At 37.7% G+C, this 20116-nt stretch overlaps 1 protein-coding gene across 1 annotated transcript in view; it reads right to left on the bottom strand.

Moving 5' to 3' along the window:
* COMMD1 (copper metabolism (Murr1) domain containing 1) overlaps positions 1–20116 on the bottom strand; it is a 100430-nt gene that overhangs the window by 62099 nt on the left and 18215 nt on the right. The window contains exon 2 of the mRNA XM_004691433.2: positions 11194–11475. Within this exon, the coding sequence (XP_004691490.1) occupies positions 11194–11475 (282 nt within the window). The remainder of the gene's footprint in view (positions 1–11193; positions 11476–20116) is intronic.

Raw genomic sequence — 20116 nt, 5'->3', positions numbered from 1 at the left:
CTTTAACCCGCTGCGCCACCAGAGAGAGCCAAAATAAATCTTTTTTTAAAAAAAAAAAATCAAATTCTAATACTTCCTCAGAATGCAAATCCACTTTAACTTTTTTTTTTTTTAAAGTTGTATTTATGCATACAGAACTGAAGTACAGACAAGAGGTGCAGGGGCTGTGAGAGGATTCACCAGAGACAGAGTGGGGAGCAGAACAGGCCAACTTACAAGTACACTGCTGAGGGGAGTAGGTCAGGAGAGGTCTGCTGCGCCATGTGGGTCACCTCCGGGGCAGGCGGGGATTGAACTCATGCTAAAGTGGCTTTAGTTTCTTAGTGTTGTGCTTTAACGCGCTGTGCCATCAGGGAGGGCCCCACCATTTTTACCACCATTTTTACTTTTTTCAGGTAACACTGGTTTACAACACTGATTATGATTTAGAGGTACAGGGTCACACCCTTCAGGTGTGTTACCACATCACACCCAACACCAAAGCACCAAAAGTCCTTCCCACCATTCACTTTAATACTACTAAAAATTACAAAACGAAGTTTTTTATACACACGTTTCAGTGTAAATGTGGAATCGTTAAGCTAAGTACCCAAACAAAATTTAGTATAACATAAATGGCAACAGAACACCAGAGAAGCAATGAACCCAGTTAAAGATGACACCCTGGCTCTTTGTTTCAATGTAAAATGAAAAGCCAGATGCAGGTTACTCAAGTTTTAGCTACCAACAATTTTCACTGGCTAAGCACAGTTAGGGGCAAGAACTGTTTTTGTCTGTACCCTACTAATGAATTATTAAGTTTCTTAATATGCTTCAATCAAGCCATTTCCATTGGGATGGAGAGAACAGCTAGGATCTTCAGAAGACAGAACTGAAGGGTCTGAACTGAACTAAAAGAGTCAAATATGAAAGAGAAAGCACTTAAGTTTCCAAGAAACTTGGTTAAAAAAGAAGACACACTCATGAAACACAATTTGTATTAGATCATAAAGAGGTCTGACTATTAGAATCAGGTTTTATTGTATCTATTTTGAGGATTTACAATAGTACATAAAGAAAGAAGCCAAAAAGTAAAGGCAACCCAACCTGCTTGCTCCTCACTGGCAGGTATAGGGCAGACCGAACAGAGTTCCTAAAAGGAAAATAAAGGCAAAAGGATTTTGATAAAATAGCAAGGGAATGTGATGCCCTTTTACTGGAGAAAGCCAAGTTCTCATGCCACAAGAGATGAAAAGAAATAGTTAAGAGCTCAAGAGACTAACATCAATTGCCAATAAAGCTTTTGGAATTCTAATTAATGATAGGCTGTATTAAGCCTGTTTGTATAACTGGTACTTTGTTAGGATAATACTGAAACAAGGAGAATAATCTGCATATATAAACTGTCTGTAAACCTACAGCCAAAACCTATGGGCTATCAAGAAATAGAGGCTACAAGAAATTGTACCTACATATTTCTGTCAAATTGAAAATAAACTGGTTCTTCCTAAAGCTCAAAATAAATGTCTTTTGGCTATGATCAAATAATGAACTCATATTAGTGGCAAATATTAAAAACTAAGGTTTTAAAGCATCAGTAAGTATTTTAACTTTAAGTATACAGTCTGTGAGAGGTGTTATATATGACGAGAGAAAAAAAGTAGTGCTCAGAAATGGGGAAAATACCACATATGAAGGATTCTTGCCAAGAAAGTGAACCCAATTTGACCAAGTCTCTAGATTAGTAGGGGGGTGGGAGGGGAAGGTGTGATAATTTTGCCCTTGGGAGAACATTTATTTGTCAATGCCCGGGGCAATTTGGGGCAGTCACAACTGGAAGTGGACCTTTGTAGCTAAGGGCCCAGCAATGCCAATGAACATCCTATAATGAACAACACAGCCCCCCACAACAAAAAATTATCCAGCACAAAATAGCAATAGTGGGGGACTGAGACATCATTCTCTAGATAGGAAATGCAGGGATTAGAGAAACAGGTTAAATCAAGAACATCATGGAGATGCAATCATCAAAACCTGTAACATGGAAAACTTCACCGTACAATGATAAAAGTTCAACTAAAAAATTACAAGGGAGAAAAACATGACTGGAAGATCTGCAAAATGAAGAGACATATCAACCAAAGTCAACCAGACTTTGGTTCTAGTGTCAACTATAAAAGAACAAAACTACTTTTTTAAAAAAATTACACACTTGGGGAAATTTTAACAAATGACTGAAGACTGATGATACTGTTAATTTTTTTCAGCTAGGGCCTTCCCTGTGGTGCAATGGGTTAAAGTGCAGCAGTATGAAGCTGTCCACAGTCACTGCAGCACAAGTTTGATGCCCGGCCCTGGAACTGACCCACATGGTGCAGCAGATCTCTCCTGCCTCGTCTGCTGCTCCCCTCAGCAGTATACTGCTGCCTGTTCTGCTCCCCACTCTGTCTCTGGTGAATCTTCTCGACCCTGCAGCACCTCTGGCCTCTACCCCAGTTCTTGTATGCATAAATAAATAAATCTTTTTTTAAAAATAATAATTTTTTCAGCTATAATCATTATATTGTGGTTATATGTGTAAAAAGATACAAAGTTTCTACAGATTAAATTACTTTCAGAATTTGCTTTAAAATAATACAAATTGGAGACTGGAATGAAAACAAAAGTTTTATAAGTCAATAGAAAAAAAATCTCAAAAAACTGGTGCTAATAAAAACTACTTGATTCTTAAATTTTAAAAGATAGTTACACTTTAGCTAAAGCATTAAAAGGTAATTTTTTTTAAAAGATTTATTTATTTGTGCATACAGAACTGGGGTACAGGCCAGAGACTCAGGGGTGGCAAAAGACTTCACCAGAGACAGACTGGGAAGCAGAACAGGCAGATCGACCGAAGTACACTGCTGAGGGGAGCAGTGGGCTGGTCAGGAGAGGTCTGCCACACCATGTGGTCTCCCCCGGGGCAGGCGGGAATCGAACTCATGTGGAAGTGGTCTCAGCTTCTTAGTGCAGTGCTTTAACCCGCTGTGCCACCAGGGAGGGCCAAAAGGTAATTTTAAAAAAAGTAATGTTTGACTAAATTACTCCTAAACATTCAGGTGGTGGGCCCTCCCTGGTGGCACAGCAGCACTATGAAGCTATCTGCACCCACTGCAGCATGAGTTCAATCACAGCCAGAGAGGTGACCCATGTGAGTAGCAGACCTCTCCTGTTTCTCCCTTGCTGCTCCCCTCAGCATTGCATTTCAGACAATCTGCCTGTTCTGCTCCCCATACTGTCTTTTGTGAATCCTTTCACCCTTAGCACCTCTGGCCTGCACTCCAGTTCTTATTATATACATAAATAAATCAATCTTAAAAAAGAAAATTATATATATGTATATATATATATAAAACCACATTCAGGTGGAGACTACATCCCTGTTAAAGTCTAGAGAAAGCTATCCTTTCTTATCTCAGAAAATAACTTACCTTTCTTTTCCACTGGAATAATAAAAACTTACTGTAGACCTATGAGAAGCTTAAACACAGGTGGTCAGGTGGACACCTTTCCTTTGCAAAGATTCTTAAATAAAATCACAACTAGTGGAGTCATGTGGGTAGCAGAACTCTCCCTGTTAGTTCCTACTGCTTTTCCTATATACTCAAACATGATCAGTGGGTCTCTGAAGTATCTGAAAGAGGATTTTCTATTACTTCTAAGCCCAAAACAAATTACCATGGAGCATCAATAATAAAAGCTTAGTTGTTTCCACTACCTATTTTTAGCTAAGGTCCAAGACTTAAAAACATTGCTGTACTGTCAAAATTATGCTAAAGATTATGCTAATGAATCAAGCCAGACACAAAAGGCCAAATATTGTATGATTTTACTTATCTGAGGTACTTAAAATAAGCAAATTCATAGGCACAGAAAGTAGACAGATATTACCAGGGGTGGGAGAGAGAGGTGGAAATGGAGAGTTACTGTTAAAAGGTGCAGAGTTCTTGTTTGAGATAATGAAAAAATTCTGGAACTAGAGAGTGGTGATGGTTACACAAAATTGTGGATATACGTAATGATACATTTACAAATGGTTACATGGTAAAATTTATCTTATACAATTTTTTAAAAGTACTAAGAATGGACTTGGGCCAGAGCAGCAGTGGCAGTATATGGAATGAAGCCCACAACCACCCAGTCAGTCACAAATACTAGATAAACACAAGCAGTTTCAACATTGCTGGGCTGGATACACTGTCACCAGGAGGTTAGCACAAAGGACTTAGATCCAAAAATTGTTTCCAAGTTCTCTTAAAGCTTGATTTCCTGGCTTCCTCTCAAGCATCCCATCTGTCTGAAAGAATAGAAGTGGAGAGCCTGAACAGCAATACTCTGAAAGAAGTCCAACACCAGGGGATGCCTGTTGGCAGGCTGCGCACTCATCAGAAGATGAGGACTTCAGCAGTGCCAAAGCCCAGTTCTCACAGGGTCAATCAGTTTGCAAAGACAAACAATCCTTTTCCTCTCATCTCCTCTCACCCCCTCCATTCCCCCTCTTCTCCTTTCCTCCCTCTTTCAGTCTTTTTTATTAGCATATAATATATTCAAAGAAAAGGGAACATGGCACAACGTAAGAAACAGTAGTTTGAAAAAGCCCATTAGGAAAAAACTTAAGCTTAGTATTCTCAAATGCATCTGTTTATCAATTGGTAGTTTAAAAATAAAATGACTTCATCACAAACAGCACTTTAACTGTCAAATTTTTTTCTCACAAGTGGAAGAGTGAATTAAAATGATAAAAAAAAATTCAACTTGTATCTTAAATGGCTAATTTAGCAATAAGACTGTTAAAAACTATCAGTAGCATTACCAATTTTTACTAACATTCATGCAAAAAACTAAAAAACAGGGCCTCCCTGGTGATGCAAGGGATTAAATTTCAGGATTATCAAGCTATCTGCAACAGGAGTTCAATCCCCAGGAAGGAGCTGACTCACATGGGACAGCAGACCTCTCCTGTTTTGCCCGCTGCTCCCCTTGGTAGAATATTTCCGTCAATCCACATGTTCTGCTCTCTACTCTGTCTCTGGTGAAACCTTTCACCTCTTCTCACCCTCCCCCACCCCCTACCTCTGCTAATACCTCTGGCCTATACACCAGCTCTTGTATGCATAAATAAATAAATCTTTTTAAAAATGAAGCATTATCCTCAATTCCTCCATTTCTTTCATTCTCCACATCCCTTCTAATTCATCTCAAAGCAATTCACCCACATTCAAAACATTCCTCATATCTGCTCATTTCTTAAATTATTTCTATCTTCCTTGATTATATTATCTCACCTGAATCACATTTTTTTCCCTTTTGGTGCAATACTGGTATTTATTAGTTATCCCTAAGTTACACAAATTTTAAAACTTACCACAATAAAATTTAAAAGAGATTGTCATAACTGTGGAATAGTGGTGCAAATGTAGAACAGAGAGTGTCACAATACATGTAATCCAATCATTTATTCATTCAGTATTTATAGAACCCCGTGTTCCAGGCATAATACTAGACCTTGAAGATATAATGAACAAGATAACAAAATCTTTGCCCTCTTACAAGCAAGGACAAGATAAATTTAAAAAATAAACAAAATATATATGATATGTAGTAAGAAGAAAGAGTAAGAAAAATAAGACAGAAAAAAGAACCCAAATCATTGTTATCAAAAGTGTATCAGTGATTGCCTAGCAATAGGGGTGGAGAAAAGGATGGACTGTAAAGGGGCACAAGAACACTTTAGGGGTAACAATCAAGTCTGTCTGACTGTAGTGGGTGCAGTGGACAATTTCACAAATATACACACCACTCAAAACTATCAACTTGGGCTTCCCTGGCGGCACAAAGGTTAAGTCTCGCACTATGAAGCTCTCCACAGCCACTGCAGCAAGAGTTCAATCCCCAGCCAGGGAGCTGACCCACATGGCTTAACAGACCTTTTCTGTCTCCCCTGCTGCTCCCCTCAGCAATGTACTTTAGTCAACCCACCTGTTCTTGGTGAATCATCTCATGACCCCCACACCTCTGGCCTGTACTCCAGTTCTTGAATGGATAAATAAACCTTGAAAAAAATAATCACACTGGATCCTTTAAATGAATAGTTTATTGCAGGGAGATTACAGTTCAACGAGGCTTCTGAAAAATAAAAGAGGAAAGTGGAGGACTAAACTTCTAAAGAGGTGGTCAACGGAAGCCTACTGAACTCAAAAATAATAATAATAATAATAATAGAAAAGGTAACTAAAAATATCCCAGGGAAGACTAATCACCAGAGAAGAAAACAACAAATGCAGACCCTAAAAGCACATGCTTGGCATGTTCCAAGAATCGTCAAGATCCACTGGATCTAGAGCAGATTAAAGGAGGATTCAGCTACTAACCTGATACAGAAAGGAAGCCACTAGAGTGAGAGATGAAAGCCAGGAATATACTGACATATGCTTTAACATAGTTACTACTGACACATTAATGCATGCTGCAAATAGACTAATAAACAGATACAGAGAGAACAGCAATGAAGATGATATCATAACCTAGGAGAAAAGCACTGGTGATATGAACAGAGAAGTGGAGTGGAGTGGTGAATAACAGTCAAATTTTATTCAGATTTTAAATTTAAATCTAGCAAGATTTGATGATAAATATGGGTGTATAAGAAAAAGAGGACATGTATCTGAGGAATGAGGGTACCAATAACTGAGTTAAGAACAAATGTAGAGTAGATGACTGGATTAAAAAGATGTGGAACATATACACAATGGGATATTACTCAGCAACCAAAAAAGAGAAACACATGTCTTTTGCAGCAACTTGGAGCTGGAAAAGATCATGCTTAATGAGATAAGCCAGAAAGACAAAGAAAAACACCGGATGGTTTCATTCATAGCAGGAGTATAATGGACCGGGAGAGAAAATACCAAGAATAATGAACAGCCATATACCAGAGACATTTCGTGGGGGTGGAGTGGGGAATGGGACCAAAAATGGGGGGCGGGGTAGGAAGTGCACAGGATTATGGTGATGGCACACGGGTGACTTGGTGATGGGAAACCCACGGGGATTACAATTGAGATAGAGAAAAAAAAAATGTACAAAATGATGTAAAAATAAACTGTTATAAAAAATGTTTAAAAATGTAGGAGGGGCAGGATTTGGAGGCAATGTGAAGAACTTAATTTAAGACACATCAACTTTTTTTTTATGTATATAAGAGCTGAGGTACAGGCCAGAGGTGTAGATGGGTGAGAAGATTCACCAGAGACAGACTAGGGAGTAGAACAGGTAGACTGACTAAAACACACTGCTGTGGGGAGCAGCAGGCAGGAAAGTAGAGGTCTGCTGCTGTGGGTCACCTTCCTGACTGGGCATGGAACTCACGCTACAGTGGCTGTGGAGAGCTTTAGAGTGCCGAGACTTAATCCTTTGTGCCACCAGGGAAGCCCAAGTTGGTAGATTTGAGTGGTGTGTATATTTGTGAAATTATCCACTGCACCCTCTACAGTCAAGATTCAGGCTTGACTGTTAACCCCTAAAGTGTTCCTGTGCCCCTTTACAGTTCATCCTTTTCTCTACCCCTAAGGCCACCACTGATAGTTCCATGAGTGAGCTTCCATCGTTGAAGCTCACTGATTTAAGATGACATAAATTGAAGACAGTATTAATTGATTTGGGTGTAGCATATGAACTGAAGGACAAACGCGCAGAAGTTTTTTTTTTAACTTGGTCATACTTCTTAGATGCAACCTCTTGATACTGCAGTGTCATTGTCTTACAAGTTATCTAATGTTAGCAGTGTGAAATTAACTGATTCTGTTGCTTTTATGTATTCTAAAAACTGGAAACTTGATTCAGTGAACTATTTTGCGAATAGTCTCTCACCTAAAGACTGTACTACAAGGCTGAAAGAGGTACTAACCAAGAACCCAGGTTAAACAAAGTAACATTTCCTATAGGACGTGGGCGGTTTATTTTACATCAACCTGAATCCTATTTTTATTTACTTCTTTCTTCACAACTTTTCTTAACTGAAAATATACTTGCAAGCAAAGGGTTAAAGTACTATTTCAAGGTGACCGCTTTTCTTACAGATCTGAGGTATAAGTAAAGTACTATAAGCAGCAAATATAAAGTATGCAACTTCATATGTTTTGACATATCTACATGCCCATAAAGCTGTTGTTATAGTTGACATAGGATACATTTTTATCACTCTTAAAAATTTCCATGCACCCTTTTGAAATTTAATCTACCTTTCCCTACTCTTATCCCCAAGTTATCTGGGTTCTATCACTATAAATAACTTAGCATTTCTAGAATTTTATGAGTGGAAACATGATCTTAAAAAAGTTTTCATATGGCCCTCCCTGGTGGCGCAGGGGTTAAAGCAGTGCACTGAGAAGCTAAAGCCACTTCCGCATGAGCATGAGTTCGATTCCCGCCTGCCCTGGAGGTGACCACATGGCATGGCAGACCTATCCTGACCAGCACGCTTCTCCCCTCAGCAGTGTACTTCGTAGATCTTCCTGTTCTGCTCCCCACTCTGTCTCTGGTGAAGCCTCTCGCCACCCCTGAGCCTCTGGCCTGTACCCCAGTTCTGTATGTACAAATAAAATAAATCTTTAAAAAAAAAAAGCTTTCATATGGCTCATTTCATTTAGCAAATGATTTTTAAATTCAATCACTTCATTGTGTGTATCAAAAGTTGACCTTTTTATTTATTTATTTTTCTGAGTGATAAATAATCCTATCAATGATCTTCGTTTCCATATTGTACAAACCAACATCTTTTCTTGGCACACAATTTTATGAGAAGCTAACAAAAGCTGCTAATTGTTGACGGCAATGGTTTCTGGAAAACATCAGTGTGGTGATTCCCATTTTAGTTCTTACTGAACTTAAACAAGTCTGAACTAAAGCAAGTCTAAACTAAAGCAATCTGAAGCAAGGCACTTAACTATCTCAAAATGCCTTCTCCAGAAAATGGAGTTATGCCACTGGCCTATTTAATTCACTTTAGGTGAGTGATTAAGGACTCTCTCACTTCTAAGATCTTTGGTTTTATTGAGATAGGTAAAGTTTCTAAAAATAAACACAGGGTCTCTCTGGTAGCACAGGAGTTAAAAGTCTCAGCACTACCAAGCGACTGATTGCCAGCCATGAGCATGAAGTTCAGTACCCAGACAGAAAGTTAACAGCTAACCCACATGGCAAGGCAGACCTTTCCTGTCTCACCTGCTGCTCCTCTCAGCAGTGTATTTCCATCTGATCCCCAAGCTGTCTCTGGTGAATCCTCTCACCCCCTACACCTCTGGCCTACATCCCAGTTCTAGTATGCATAAATAAATAAAATAAATCTTAAAAAAAAAAAGAAACTGGGCCTCCCTGGTGGCGCAGCAGGTTAAAGCACAGCACTAAGAAGCTAAAGCCACTTCAGCATGAGTTCGATCCCTGCTTGCCACATGGTGTGGCAGATTTCTACTGACCTGCCCACTGCTCCCCTCAAGCAGTGTACTTCATCATTGGCCTGTTCTACTCCCCACTCTGTCTCTGGTGAATCCTCTCACTGTCCCTGCACCTCTGGCCTGCACCCCAGTTCTGTATGAATAAATAAATAAATCTTTTTTAAAAAAAGCAAACAGAGGCCCTCCCTGGTGGTGCAGTGGGTTAAAGCACAGCACTGAGAAGCTAAAGCCACTTCCGCATGAGTTCGATTCCCGCCTGCCCTGGAGGTGACCACATGGCGTGGCAGACCTCTCCTGGCCCGCCCGCTGCTCCCCTCAGCAATGTACTTCATTGATCTGCCTGTTCTGCTTCCCACTCTGTCTCTGGTGAAGCCTCTCGCCGCTCCTGAGCCTCTGGCCTGTACCCCGGTTCTGTATGAACAAATAAATAAATCTTAAAAAAAAAAAAAAGCAAACAGAAGAATGAACTTAAGAATCAGATAAATCAAAATCAATAAAGGCAAATGGAACTATTTTATAAAACTGAATAAAATATCTTTCAAATATATTTTGAGAAAGTTTTTTTTAAAGAATTAATTTTTAAACAAAATTAAAGTCAGTCTGGGCCCTCCCTGGTAGCGCAGTGGGTTAAAGCACAGCACTAAGAAGCTAAAGCCACTTCAGCATGAGTTCGATCCCTGCTTGCCACATGGTGTGGCAGCCCTCTCTTTACCTTCCTGCTGTTCCCCTCAGCAGTGTACTTCGTCAATCTGCCTGTTCTGCTCCCCACTCTGTCCCTGGTGAATCCTTGCACCCTCCGCATCTCTGGCCTGTACCCCAGCTCTGTATGAAGGAACAAATAAATCTTTAAAAAAAAAAAAAAAAGTCAGTCTGAAACTACAAATACTGAAAAATACTAAGAAATTCAAGCTGAGAATATGTGAGGTAATCTGCCAGTTAAGAAATACTCTCATCATTAAAAAAAAATACATTTCTATCACAGGATGTAACAGAAGAACTTATTTATCTGAAAATAAGTCTAACTGAGCAATCTTCCTAAATTACAAGTTGCTGCATTTTCTCTCAAAAGATATGTAACAGTTCATTAAAAGTTTGACCTGGCAATAATCTGGAGCACAAAATGAATGAATTCAAGAAAAAACATGTAGGTGCTAAAACTATCTGTTATGATGATTATGGAATCTGAAAAGAAAAGCAACACTGCTTTGTAAATAATAAAGATTAAATTGACAATTATTTGTGTACTCCATGCTGAAGTAGCACTTATGGTCTTTAGGAACAATACATTACTATCATTAAGACAACTTACTACAAATGCTATACAAGACTGCCTATACAGATGATTAGATGAAACATCTTATTCAGTGTTTAATCTCAACTGCCAGTCTTTATTTAGTATTTGTCACTGTCTTAGAGATTCTGACCAATGCCAAGAATTCTGAGATCTAACCAAAATGGAACTGTAGCCAATTTCATTGCAATCACCTTAATGACCCGCTTTGTTTTTCTGAGCTAGTTGCCAGGACTGTAAGGCTGATTCCAGAATCTATCCACAATTAGAAATATCCAAATTTTCAAATGATTTTCTCTCTGAAAAAATGATGTAGGAAACAGAGTCCTTCCTATTATTTGTATTATCTCTCTGCAAAGAAGACTATTATATAAAATCAATGGTTAGTAATGGAAAAAGTAGTTCACAAAGGAAAAGTGAAGTTGAACATACCTGTCCGCTTTTCCCCAATTCCAGCTCCATTATGGCAACGGGCGTGTGTATTTGAGGTGAATGCCTTGACTGTGATTTGCCATCAACTCTCCAACTCAGGCTTCGAAGTCCATTGTCCCAGCGGCTCTGGTTCATGAGGCTCTCTCGGATTTTGGCCTTATGGTTCTTCCAAAATTTGGAAATGACAGCAGCTTGGTCAGACGTGATTCCACCTTGCTTTTTGGTTTGAGCAGTCAAGAATGCCTCCAGCTGGTTGAAATCCATGTCTGCAGATGCAATAGACTATAATGACCAAAAAAAAGTAATTAATTTGAGTTCAGTAAATAACTTTAGATATTTTGAATGATGTTTAATTACTGAAAAGACACTACTCTAAAATTGTACTCTACGTTATGCTTTTCTATAATCTTCAAAATTTAATTGTTATTGTTCTGAAACAATAAGCAATTTAATTGCAATGGGAAATCATCGAAGGGCTGAGGCAACAAAGCCTTGGAGAGGACAGTGACAGTTAATGATTGGGCCTCAGGACAAGCTTTCTTCTGCCTCTTCTTTGGTATATTCTTAAAGAATCCTAGCCATCAGGGATTGCAAACATTCCAAACCAGACAAATCATAGCACCCTCTTTTTTCTAGTCCAAATGAGTCTCTTAATTTAAAGCAGAAAGAAAAACAGTCTTCCATCTTGGGGCCATGGTACCAGAAGGCTATGAGGCTGGGGTTGCAGCAGCCATCATCTCTGATCTTTTAGAAAAGATCTGAATTTAACAAAAAAAAAAAAAAAAAAGAAAGAAGCCACACAGAGAGGAGAGGGGATCTCATAGAGAGCTAGCACTCTAACACCCAAGGCCTAGTTCCTGCAGACCTTCCTTTAATTCCGTATGGTATATCAGCCTCCTTTCCACACACATATCACAAAAATAACTCCATCTACTATTCAAGATAGTTTAAACTATATTCCCATCATTTGGAACTTGATTAAACTTGGACAGTAGTACTGATAATAATGTAAAGGTAGAGTAGACAGAGAAAGTAGGGCTGCAGTGGAAAGACCAACATGATGCTTTCATTCTTCCTTTAATATAGAAAGAATTGATAAATAAATATTATACATTTTTGGTAGGTTAAATATATTTGACATTACAATTCAATAAATGTGTATTGAATACGTGCCTATTTACCAAACTGGAGAATTCCAAATCTCTGGGCCTCTGGCTATACATGCAATAGAAACATTAATTTGTATGAAAAATTATAACTAAGTAAAACTATTTCCATTGGCAATTTGCTTCACAATAACATGTCACAACCCAGGTGATTTGTATCAACTCTTACCTCAAATCAGATCATTCTGATATAAATTCACTTGGGACACAGCTATTTTGGTTGGGTTCTAGTCAATATTAACATGGGCCAATTAATCCAATTTAAATAACTGGAAATTTAATGAGGAATTGATTCTGGTTTGAGTTCACAATAGTCGATTTTCATTTAGTTTGAGGAGTATCTGAATAGTTGGTATGGAATAGACACTGCTCAAGTATGTCACTTCCATCTATCAGAAGTCTAAGTTGCCAGCCCTACTAATTCTTGATTTTTCCTCCACTACATCAACAATTTCCTTCTGGATTTTAACTGTTTCCTTAAATGGAAGAGAAATAAAATTACAAACATAGGAACTCTGGTGGAAATATATCATGCATGTATTACTGTCTGTTAAGAGTACCAGAGGAATAAAAATTGAAAACTGATAAGGTAATAATTCTCAATGAAGTAGAATTGTCCCCTGTAAGCACTTGAGAAATGTTACGTTTTGCTTGGTTTCATAGTGATTGAAGTGCTATTGGCATCTAATATGTAGCAGCTGACCATGCTAAGCATTTTGCAATACTCAAGAAAATAGCATTTAGCAAACTTTCTGTAAAGATGTTACCATCTGTGTGTGTGTGTCTGTGTGTGTGTATTATGCTCTCCGCTGTTACCCTGAACAGTGTATTGTGTCAATCTGCCTGTTCTGCTCCCCACTCTGTCTCTGGCAAATCCTCTCACCACACTGTACTCTGGCCCCAGACCTGTATACATACATAAAATGATCTTTAATAAATAAATAAAGGTTTATGTATGCATACAAGAACCCAGGTACAGGCCAGAGCTGTGGGGAGAGTGGGAGGCAAAGGGGAATAGCAGGCGGGGCAAGACAGGAGAGTTCTGTTGCACCATGTGGGTCTCCTTCCTGGCTGGGGATCAAACTCCTGCTGCAGTGGTTTTGAATAGCTTCATAGTGCTGCACTTTAACCCTTTGTACCACCAGGGAGGGCCCAATGATGCCTTTTTCAGTGAAGTGTTCATTAAGCATCAAGTATACTGAAATGGAAAAGCTGATATTTGAAAAAAATTAAAATTTTGTATTAATCAATCCCAAAGCACTTTAGTCCTAATTCAGTTCCTTATAATTCAATATTTATATATGATCATTAATTTCTTCTTGAAGCTTAAAAGGAAAAGTATCTAATGTTGACACTAAAAATAAACCACAAGAAGTCAGTTCCTATTACTTCCTATTATTCTTCAGTAGGAAAAAACAGCTTTTCCATTAAGATTCTAGTTTATTAGTATAGGATTTCAAAATAAAGTTCAGTGACTAAAACAAACACGAACAAGTGGTAGGTAACAAGAAACATTTTCATATGATATAAATTTTATATATCTGAGCAAAATGATTCCATGTTATATCTAGTAGATAAACCTCAAAGATAAAAATTACCACTTATAAATAGAAATACTGGTTGTTAGGATGCAGCACTGCAAGCTCGCCACAGCCAGATAAGTGCAAGTATTATCCCCTGCCCCAGAGGTGATCCACAGAGGTGGCGCAGCAGACCTCTCTGGTCTCCCCAGATGCTCCCCTCAAGCTGTGTGTACTTCGTTGATCTGCCTGTTTTGTTCCCCATTCTGTCTTTAGTGAATCTTACTGCCCCTTCACCTCTGGCCTGTACCCCAGTTCTGTATGCATAAATAAATAAATCTTTTAAAAAAATAGAAATACTTCCAGAAACAAATTTAAGAATATACCTTTAAAAACCAAATGTCTAAAAGTGGATGACTGGATTAAAAAGATATTGTACATATACACAATGGAATATTTCTCAGCAATCAAAAAAAAAATAAACAACATGCCTTTTGCAGCAACATGGGTAGAGCTGGAAGGGATCATGCTTAGTGATATAAGCCAGAAAGAAAAAGGAAAATACCAAATGGTTTCACTTATAGCAGAAGCATAATGAACAACTATATGCCAGAGATGTTTTATGGGGTGGTGTGGAGAATGGGATCGGTGTGGAGAATGGGATCAAAAATGGGGCAGGAAGGGGAAGTGCGCTGGTCTATGGTGATGGCACACAGGTGATGTGGTGATGGCTCATGGGGATTACAACTGAGATGGAAAAAGGCATAAAATGATGTAAAAATAAACTATTATATTATTTAAAAAAAAAAAAAACTGGGTTCCAGATACAGATACTTTAAAATTCTTTAATTAATAGACTTAATTTTTAGAGTTGTTCTAATTTCACTGCAAAACTGGACAGATATCAGTAATATACACTGGCTCATGGGCCTATTTAGTTCAACTGAGTCATTATTGACTTTTTTTGCCTTCCAAATCTATTACTAATAAAAAGATGCTAAAAACTCTAACTATAATAGTGAATATATCTATTACTTGCATATTATTAGTTTGTGCCTCAGGTATTTTGATACTCCATCATGAGGTGCACAAAAGTTAAGAATTGCTATATCTTCTCAGAGAGATTATCATTATGTATTGCTCCTATTTTCTTTGATCTAAATTCTGTCTGAAATTAATAAAGCTACGTCATTTCACTAGCGTTAACAAGATAATTTTCATTTTGTTAATTTTAAATAACATGTGTCAGTAGATTTCAAACAAGCTTCTAGAGGACAACACATTATGTGGTCTTATTATTTTGATGTACTCTAACAGTCCTGTCTTTTAATTGGTGTAAAATTATAGAAACTGATAAAAATGCAAAGAGACATTGATAATTTTATTAAAGTAGTTGGATAATTCAACACCCGAAAAGAACAGCACTGTAAATCAATTAGACCAAACTGACAAGTACAAAATACTTAATCTCAACAACAGGAATTCATCATCATTCTTCTCACGATCACAGACCAGTGATCAAAAAACACCTCTTTTACATTTTAAAAAAATAACAATTACACGGGCACTCCTTGGTGGCGCAGTGGGTTAAAGCACAGCACTAAGAAGTTAAAGCCACTTCAACATAAGTTGGATCCCTGCCCCGAGGTGATCCACATTACGCAGCAGACCTCTCCTGAACCACACGCTGCTCCCCTCAATAGTGTACTTCATCAGTCTGCCTGTTCTGCTCCCCACTCTTATCTCACCACCCCTGCATCTCTGGCCTGAACCCAAGCTCTGTATACATAAATAGATCTTTAATTTAAAAAATAACAATTACACAATGTTTTCTTAGGTCATAATGAAATTATGAAATGAACCAATGAGAGATTGCTAAAAAAAAGTAAAAACAGGGCATCCCTGGTGGCATAGGGTTAAAGACACAGTGCTTATCAAGCTATCACCAGCCACAATGGCATGAGTTTGATCCCTAGCCGGAGCTAGCCCACATGGCACAGCAGACTTCTCTTTCTTGCCCGCTGTTCCCCTCAGCAGTGTATTTCAGTACATGTGCCTATTCTGCTCCCTATTCTATCTCTGGTAAATCCTCTCACACCCCTGCACCTCTGTTCTACACCCCAGTTTTTGTATGTATAAATAAACCTTTTTTAAAGAACTATATGGAGCTTTAATAACCTACTTCTAAATAACACAAGTCAAAGAATGAAATTCAAGAGAAATTTTAAATAAGAAACCTCTAATATGTAGAAACTGAACCACACATTAATAGAAACAGTAATAAAAAGTTCCCCAAAAAGCAAAAGTCTGGGACCAGTTGGTTTTACTGTGGGTTCTACCAAGCTTTCAAAGTGAACTAATAGGTTTCCCTGGTGGCACAGGGATTAAAGTCTCGGCACTATAAATGTACCACCAGCCACTGAAGCATGAGTTCAATCTCCAGTCGTGGAGCTAACCCACAAGGTACAGCAGACCTCTCCTTTCTTACCTGCTGCTCCCCTCAGCAGTGTGTAGCAGTAAGCCTGGCTGTTCTGCTCCCTACTCTGTCTCACCTCTCACACCCCTGTACCCCAGTTCTCATATGTATAAATAGATAAATAAAACTTAAAAAAAAATGAATTATAGCTATCCTTCTCAAATGCTTCCCAAAAAAAACAGAGAAAGAGGAAATACTTCCAAACATATCTTAGTGCTGATCTCCACAATGACTATGGTGAACTAAGAACTGAAAAAGGAATCACAAAATACAAAGTCAATAGGTCCTTTATTCACCAGTTTCACTTAAGCTGCCTGTTTTACTATTGAAGGGTCTGTAAAACATGGATGGTATTTGAATCTCTTGGCAATTCACACAACTGAAATAACAAGGAAATGCCATGAATAAGGATACTGTTTCATAGAAATCTACTTGAGGCTTTCCTACACATTTTATCCAAAAACTCTGGCGATTCAGACACTACTGTCAGAGAATTAAGCAAGTCGGCAGAGAAGGAAGGAAAGATGTGGAAGCAATTTGAACAATGAGACAAGGCCTCCTTAGTTAGCAGGGTTTGCTGAGAAAGTGATTTTCATTCCCATCAATGTGAAATTCCCAGGCAAACTTAAATAGTAAGTGAAAAGACACAGTCCCTGCGAAGCTGCCTAGAATGTATATGTATATAATAAAGAAGGAAATTTTAAATTATTTAAAAATGGTGTGTTTTCTTTAAAAGAATGTTTTATTTGCAATCTACTGAACTTCAATTTGAAAGTTAACAACAAAATAAAAATGACTGTTCACAATGAGATCTAGGATTTTGTACAGGAAAATGGAGGCTGATACAGGTGACCTAGAGACAAGTAGTCTGCCTCTGGAACTGTATCAGTAGGCACAACATATTGATATAGATCAAAAACAATGGAAGACAATAAGAGGGGAGTCTAACAACAACAAAGAGCCCAAGCTATGAGTGTTTCACAATCTACATCACCAAATAGAGGGTTTAGGTATTATCATTATTCATGTAAATACCTATGTTTCCTTTAAAAAACACTAACTTTATAATTGGTATCTTCTTTAGCTGTAGAAGATCCTTACAACATATTCTGTATCCAGTAAATCTATATATAGACCCCTGAAGAAAATAATTTTCTGAAGGAATAACACATAGTAGCCTTTTAATACAATAGGTATCAATATTAAGTACAAATCATAAACCAAGCACTTCAGGAGTTCTACACATTATGTATATATATGTATTACTATTTCTAGCTGACTTCTCTAATTACTTTTCTTGTTCTTCATAAGAAACTAAGCCTCATAAATACTAAACAACTCACTCAACTTTACCTAATTAGTAAATTATAGCACTAGGATTTTTAACTAAGGTGTTCTACATCCTAAATCTTATAATGTCCACAATAACAAACTGCCTCCTAAAATTTAGTAACAAATTCATTAGAATAATACTAGGTATCCTACAAACATACATTTAGTCACCAATGGAATGTTATTTTTCTTTTAAGTAGGGGAGTTTCTGGCATTTCTTTTCAGTTTTTGTTTCCCAACTAACCCATGATTTTTTACATCCCAATACCTTGGCTCTTGCAGCATCCTCTAGCTGTGATATCTTCAACAATCCCTATCTTTTCTCCAACTCCTTTAGAAAAACAGCTTAGGAAGCTACTAGTTTCCTTCTCTTTACCTACATAGAACCTTTTTAATATTTAATATGCTAATAATAACCAATCTGTGATTAATTCTACAGATTAAATAGTCAAAACAGGTTGTGTTCAGCAGTCTCTCTACCTCCCTAAGTAAGCTCTCAAGCAAGTAATTTACCTACTCTATGCCTCAATTTTGTCCTTTTTTATAAGGTGATAAGAACATCTCCTTCAGATTTTAGTGAGGGTTAAATGAACAATATGGAACAAAATGTCCTAATATCCTCTATAGTTAACTCTTCCAGGTTATTAGTCTAATTTTGAATGCCTTTTAACTTTACAACTCTTTATAAGTGGTACATTACTGATAGATGTATACATTCTATCTTGTCATATAGCAATTAAATTGAAATCCCCACATCTTCCTAGAAAAGGAAAGAAACACTGGTTTTATAAAACCTCAATGTACAATTCATTCCCCTTCTTTTACTCAATATATATGTGTCTACTTTATTTTTCCTTTGAATTGGTCATATCTGCCTGGTTGTCTCGAATGAGTAAAATAAATAATATGCAATGTGTATTTGGTGATCAGATTCCACATTGAATAAATCAGCAATAAAAGACATTTCTGGGGACAAGCAGGAGAATTATTAATTGCCAGCTGTATTATCATATAGTAGTTATATAATTTAAAGACACATACTAAGGTAAACTATCATGACATAATTTAAAATACTCCAGCAAAAAAGAGAGAAAATTCAGGAAAATATTAACTGTAATAAAGTGTATTCTTGGGCCCTCTCTAGTGATGCTGCAGGTTAAAGCAAAGCCACTTCAGAATGAGTTTGATCCTCCCCTGCCCCGGAGGTGATCCACATGGTGCAGCAGACCTGTAGATCCACCTGCCCCCTGCTCTCTTCAGCAGTATACTTTGTCAGTCGGCCTGTTCTGCTCCCCACTCTCTCTGGTGAGTCCTCTCACCGCCCCTGCACCTCTAGCCTATACCCCAGTTCTGTATGCATAAGTAAATCTTTTTAAAAAATAAAGTATATTCTCTTCTCTACTTCTATCTGAACAGTTTCATAATAACTCAAAAGGTTTTAATTCTTTTTTTACAAACAAAATATGTTTATTTGAAAACAACAAAAAGGCAGTTTTGAAAGTGAAGTGTCATACACTCAAAAGATTGTTTGTCTCTTAAAAACTACAACACAGATTTAGTGATCACAAATTGCCAATGGCATGGCTGGGACTCTAACCCAGTCAGCCTCACTCTCAGCATCTGTGCTACACTGCCACTTATTCCACGCATCAGAACAAGGCGCCAGAACAAGGGAGTGGAATAACAGAGTACAGCAAAGATGAGTAATTTAATATATGTAAAACAGAAAGTTGAACTTGTTTCTTTATGGAGAGTGTCTTGTTGCTTTTAATATGCTAATAATAACCGTCTACAAGACAGGAATATAATATACAGCATTTTCCGATCTAAATTGACCGCTGAATGCTTTTTTCTAAAAATAAAAGTAGGTGAGGAACTGACAATCTAAGGAATAAATTTTGGGGTTCACCAATTTATAGAAAGGAATCGGGTCTTCCATAATCAGGAAACATTTTATTACAATGGTTAGCTAAAAAAGAAACAATAAATCTGTAGTGTTTTACTGGAGAAACACAATGTTCTCTTTCAAATGTTTATCAGTAAGCCTAACAATGAGTCTTTTTGAGTTTGCTAACAAGAAACTGGCTCCATCTCTGCCTCTTCCCCAAATCTCAGATCTCAAGATCTGAGTCCTCTACCTGAGACTCAAATCTCCTCCTTTCTATCAGAATGTCTTAAGAATACTCTTCCCAGCTGATAAGGTCAATCTACTCTCAACCCACTATACACAGAAAATAGTGGTCTCCCACATAAAAGAATAATATAATTTTTATATGCTAAGAAAATGTGGTGGTAATCCTTACCCTATTAATTAGAGGGTGTTCCCTTACCTCCTTCCTTCCTAGAATGAAGTTCTTATAACAGCCAAAACTTAATATTTTATATAAAGATGTATTTACTTATACATGTAAGAGCTGGCATGCAGGCTA

Source organism: Condylura cristata, unplaced genomic scaffold (assembly GCF_000260355.1).
Source record: "Condylura cristata isolate star-nosed mole 26May11 unplaced genomic scaffold, ConCri1.0 scaffold00031, whole genome shotgun sequence".
Classification (NCBI taxonomy): domain Eukaryota; kingdom Metazoa; phylum Chordata; class Mammalia; order Eulipotyphla; family Talpidae; genus Condylura; species Condylura cristata.
Note: the sequence above shows the minus strand (reverse complement) of the source record. Positions and strands in the feature narration are given on the sequence as shown.